This window comes from Fragaria vesca, unplaced genomic scaffold, assembly GCF_000184155.1.
Source record: "Fragaria vesca subsp. vesca unplaced genomic scaffold, FraVesHawaii_1.0 scf0513126, whole genome shotgun sequence".
In the NCBI taxonomy this organism is placed as follows: domain Eukaryota; kingdom Viridiplantae; phylum Streptophyta; class Magnoliopsida; order Rosales; family Rosaceae; genus Fragaria; species Fragaria vesca.
In genome coordinates, this window is record NW_004443445.1 from 446,010 (window position 1) to 450,845 (window position 4,836).

General features: G+C 41.1%; 1 protein-coding gene across 1 annotated transcript in view; it reads left to right on the forward strand.

The window, feature by feature from the left end:
- Window positions 1–4,836, forward strand: part of LOC101293254 (subtilisin-like protease-like) — a 9,190-nt gene that overhangs the window by 3,438 nt on the left and 916 nt on the right. Inside the window, exons 4-8 of the mRNA XM_004309852.1 lie at window positions 353–464; window positions 2,990–3,551; window positions 3,778–3,878; window positions 3,993–4,350; window positions 4,490–4,703. Coding sequence (XP_004309900.1) covers window positions 353–464; window positions 2,990–3,551; window positions 3,778–3,878; window positions 3,993–4,350; window positions 4,490–4,703 — 1,347 coding nt within the window. The remainder of the gene's footprint in view (window positions 1–352; window positions 465–2,989; window positions 3,552–3,777; window positions 3,879–3,992; window positions 4,351–4,489; window positions 4,704–4,836) is intronic.

Below are 4,836 nucleotides of genomic sequence, written 5' to 3' on the forward strand. Positions count from 1 at the left end.
GAGAGAGAGAGAGAGTGCTGAAGTCAGTGAAGTGAAAACTGAAATGAGGCGTATGGAACTATGGATGCTATGACAGAATTAGGGCTAACAACTTTCAGCTGATTAATTGGACGGTGTAGATTAACTCACACCATTAAGGTTTTTTTTAAAACGGGACGGGACGGGCTGGGCCTTTACGGGATCCAGTTAACAAGGCCCGATCCCGAACCCGAAATTTTAAATAAGAACGGGCCGAGCCGGGCCTTTAATATTCAAAATGAAGTCCTATCTCGTCCCGTGAATTTTAGAGACGAGATCGGGATGGGCCTTTGGGACCGGTTTCGAATGCCCAGCCCTACATGTATGCTTTCAGGTGTATGGCCAGAATCAAAGAGCTTCAGTGATGTAGGGATGGGGCCCATTCCAAAATCATGGAAGGGAATCTGCCAAACTGGAGTTGGCTTTAATTCATCCCACTGCAATAGGTAACCTACCTTAAATCTTTTCAATTCTTAGTCTTCATTTTTTTTTGTACAAAACAAACTAACACTAAAAAAAAAAATCCTCTCAGACAACCCGAGTTTACATCATCAAATAAAAAAACTCTAGAATTCTTAGTCTTCTTTTATCTATTTACTTTCTTAATTAAATTTCTATATCAAATAAAAAATCTCACTCCACATCTTTTGGTTCTTAATCTCCTTTCTTTCTTAGTTATATAAAACCATTTTGCTGTTTGGGAAAACATGTGAGTTGATTTAAGTATGGTTCTCTAACACAGAGTACTAGAAGATTATGCAGATTCCCTTATAAGAATTCAACTGTATATATAACATTCTTTCTTGGGACTATATGGTCTCTCGATCTTCTAATTTGCTAGATCTTCTCTTGGGCAAATACTAGATCTCCAGCCAGTTTCTGACTTTAGGATTCTAGTGCTAAACAATGTTTGCGCTAGATAGGGCTAGCAAAACCCCAACTAGAGGACATGTCACATGAGATAGGCTAACAATAAGGACATGAGGAACCGATGGTAACGTCAAGATCAAAACACCAATATATAGTAGAGCAGCCTCCCCAACATGGCATTGCATCTCACATAACTTCCTCATGAGTTCCTCTCAATCCCCCAATAGTAGTTTGTAAGGACCAAAACTGCTTTCTACAAGTGCATGCCTTAGAAATACATAGATAATAAGCAGCGTCTGCTTCAAAATTCTCACCACCTTGACAAAACTGCTTTGAGAAGTAGAAGAAATTTGATATTTCAAAATACGGGGCATTGAAAATTGAAAGTAAGATTAAGGGATGACATTTTTTATAGAACCTCAGAATCTAGTGCAGTGAGCTATATATGCAAACATAAAACTGCTTATTAATTCAACATATCAGTATAAGAGATTCTAAATCTAAGTCTCATCCATGTGAGATTGGAACCTTGGGGTATACAACTTATCGAAAGAAGAACAGTCAGTCTGAGGAACCTAAATGAACTCAGGATGACCTAGAGATGTTTTTGTATCAACAATTCAACACTGGTTCGTTTAAATTATTCATCTCGATAAGAAAACGAGCTACGGTTTGATTGATACTGTTCAAAATTGACTGAACCAATAAGAAAAAAAAAAAATTATTGTACAAAATTGACTCTTGCATGATTGCCCTACATAATTTATTCTCTTATGAATGGCTGCTAATGGACGGCTGCGACGGTTGTTTGTGATAATCGAGTCGACTGAAACGTAGAGTAGTGTTTGTGACCCTCCATCGATGATATCCCAAGATGAAGCTTGTCTATTCCAATCAAACAAAGTAACAATCCCAGTTGTAGGTGATCCATATATTTTTATATTTGTTGCTTGGCTTCTTCTGGTTTCTCATCTTGTCAATCTGCACCAGCCATTTGAAATAATGCAACAGCTTTGAAATAATGCAACTCTTGTGAACTTCAATATGGTCTTTCTCTCGTGCCCTCTGTACGTGCAGCAGCCATCTGAAATAATGCAACAGCCATTCGAAATAATGCAACAGTTCTTAATCTTCTGCTTCCTATTATTCTATCCATGACTGATGCAGCCTTCTCAATTATTTTTCTTTTTCAGAGAGCCCTAAAATCTTATATATATATATATATATACACACACACACACGGAGAGGATCTAAGGGCGTGCGGACATCCCTCCGTTCTCCACCGTCCGGCTCCGACGACGGCGTGCCTCCACCCAAGCGGACTCCAGCGGTGTCCACGACCACTTTCTCTCCCCGGCGAGTCCGCCGAATTTCAGTTTTCCGGTGAGATCGATCTTGTGTGAAGTTTTGGTGGAGGTTGCTGCCTACACCTTCAATCGATCTCACCGGGAAGGGAAAGTGGTCGGGGACGCCGCTGGAGTCCGCTCGGGTAAAGGCGCGCCGTCATCGGAGCCGTCCGGTGAAGAACGGAGGGACGTCCGCACTTTAAACCCAGTGCGGACATTCTCTTTGGATCTGGACTGATATACGGAGAGGATCCATATTACTTGGGTAACACTTACTATTTAGTATACCTAATTAAAGTGAAACCCCATTAGTGCTAATACCCAACTCATTTGGTGCCCTAGCTAGGGGAACTCTTTTGTTAGTACTCAATTGCAACCTCATCAGTACCTAGTTACGTACCTGCGCCTATGTTAGGCCAACTCGACCACTGGTACCTAAGAAAAACTCATTAGTGCCTAAAAACGAAATCTTCAAGTCATTTAGTATCGAGGAAAATCTCTTTTAGTTCCTAATACAAATCACAAAATATCATGTTGGTTATATAGAACTTAGAAACTGGCTTATGGCAGTGCACTTATGTATGGAGCAATTCAGTAAATTGATCGACTTGATTTTCTGATGAAAAACTATCTAAACTTTACCGCTTCCTTGGAAAAGAGTTATATTCTTGTAATGAAGGTTCTATATTAGGGTTTTTTATTCCCTTACTATACGACTGTACGAGTCTGTGATGATTGTTTCTTTGAACTTGTAGGAAGCTGATAGGAGCTCGTTACTACCTCAAAGGGTTTGAGCAATACTACGGTCCCCTAAATGTCTCAGAGGATTCGAGATCACCCCGTGACATGGATGGCCATGGAACACATACTAGCTCGACTGTGGCAGGCCGAGTCGTTCCCAATACCTCAGCTTTAGGCGGGTTTGCTCGTGGCTATGCCACGGGGGGAGCCCCATTGGCACACATTGCCGTTTACAAGGTGTGCTGGGCTATACCAGGCCAATCCAAGGCTGAAGGGAACACATGCTTTGAGGAGGACATGTTTGCAGCCATGGATGACGCCATAGCGGATGGTGTGGTTGTGATGAGCCTATCAATTGGACCATCTCAACCTGTGAAATTCACCGAGGACGGTATTGCTCTTGGAGCATTGCATGCCGCCAAGAAGAACATTGTGGTGGCTTGTAGTGCAGGCAACTCAGGGCCTTCCCCGTCTACTTTATCAAACCCAGCTCCATGGATCTTCACTGTTGGTGCCAGCAGCTTGGACCGAACATTTTTGTCACCTGTTGTGCTTGGAAATGGCTTGAGCATTGAGGTACATTACCACTTTGTCAATGTTACAAACTGTACCGTACGTATGATTTATGATAAGTTTGATGATACCTAAAATTTAATTTTAGTGATCATATATACCAATTAATAATTTGGATTCACTGTGATAAACAAATTAACAAAAAGGTGGAATAATGGGGTGACAAAACAAAAATGGTAATTTTAAAATGCTTGTTGGTTAATTCTTTTGATTGAATCGATATTTTCAGGGAGAAACAGTGACCCCAAGCAAGCTGGAAGAGAATAAGAAGTACCCTTTAGTATATGCAGGGGATGTTGTTAACCCTGGTGTAGCCCAAAATCTCACAGGGTAAGATGTTTTCACTTTGGGATTTAGTCTCATCTCTCTATAGATCATTGGTACTTGATCACTGGTTATATCCATAATCAATGCCTAGTATAACTCAATGTGGCCGGCATGCAGACAATGCCTTGCAGGCTCTCTTTCACCTGACAAAGTTAAGGGAAAGATAGTGTTCTGCTTAAGAGGTGCTGGGATGAGAGTTTCAAAAGGCATGGAAGTGAAAAGAGCGGGCGGTGTTGGTTTTATCTTAGGTAACATCAAAGCAAATGGCGGTGAAATCTCGGTTGATCCTCATGTTCTTCCTGCCACTGCAGTGGCATATAGCAACGCCAATAGGATCATGGAATACATCAACTCTACCAAAAATCCAGAGGCAACTATTATACCAGCAAGGACAGTGTTGCATACAAAGCCAGCTCCATACATGACTGCTTTCACTAGTAGAGGCCCAAGTGTGATTGACCCTAACATTCTCAAGGTATGTTTTCACTCAATTTATTTATTGCAAGACTGTGTCAATTCGAAAATGGATATTCAACGAATTTTACTTGTATGAGAATTTAGGTATGTACTAAATGGCGTCGAAACTTTGCCTCTTTTGTTTCATCTCTATGCAGCCTGATATCACAGCTCCTGGACTGAATATATTGGCAGCGTGGACTGAGGCTGAAGCCCCTACCAAGTTGGCAATGGATCATCGAGTGGCTCAGTATACAATTGAGTCTGGAACTTCAATGTCTTGCCCTCACATTGCTGCGGCAGCGGCACTTCTCAAAGCCATCCACCCTACTTGGAGCAGTGCTGCCATAAAATCTGCTCTAATGACTACAGGTAAATACGCAAATGGTTGCATTTTAATCTGCTCGATCTAATGACTAATTAGAGTCATAAAATTGATAATTTAATATCTTCTTCTGTATACTGTATGCTTATAGCAATACATTACATTACAAATCTTCTATGG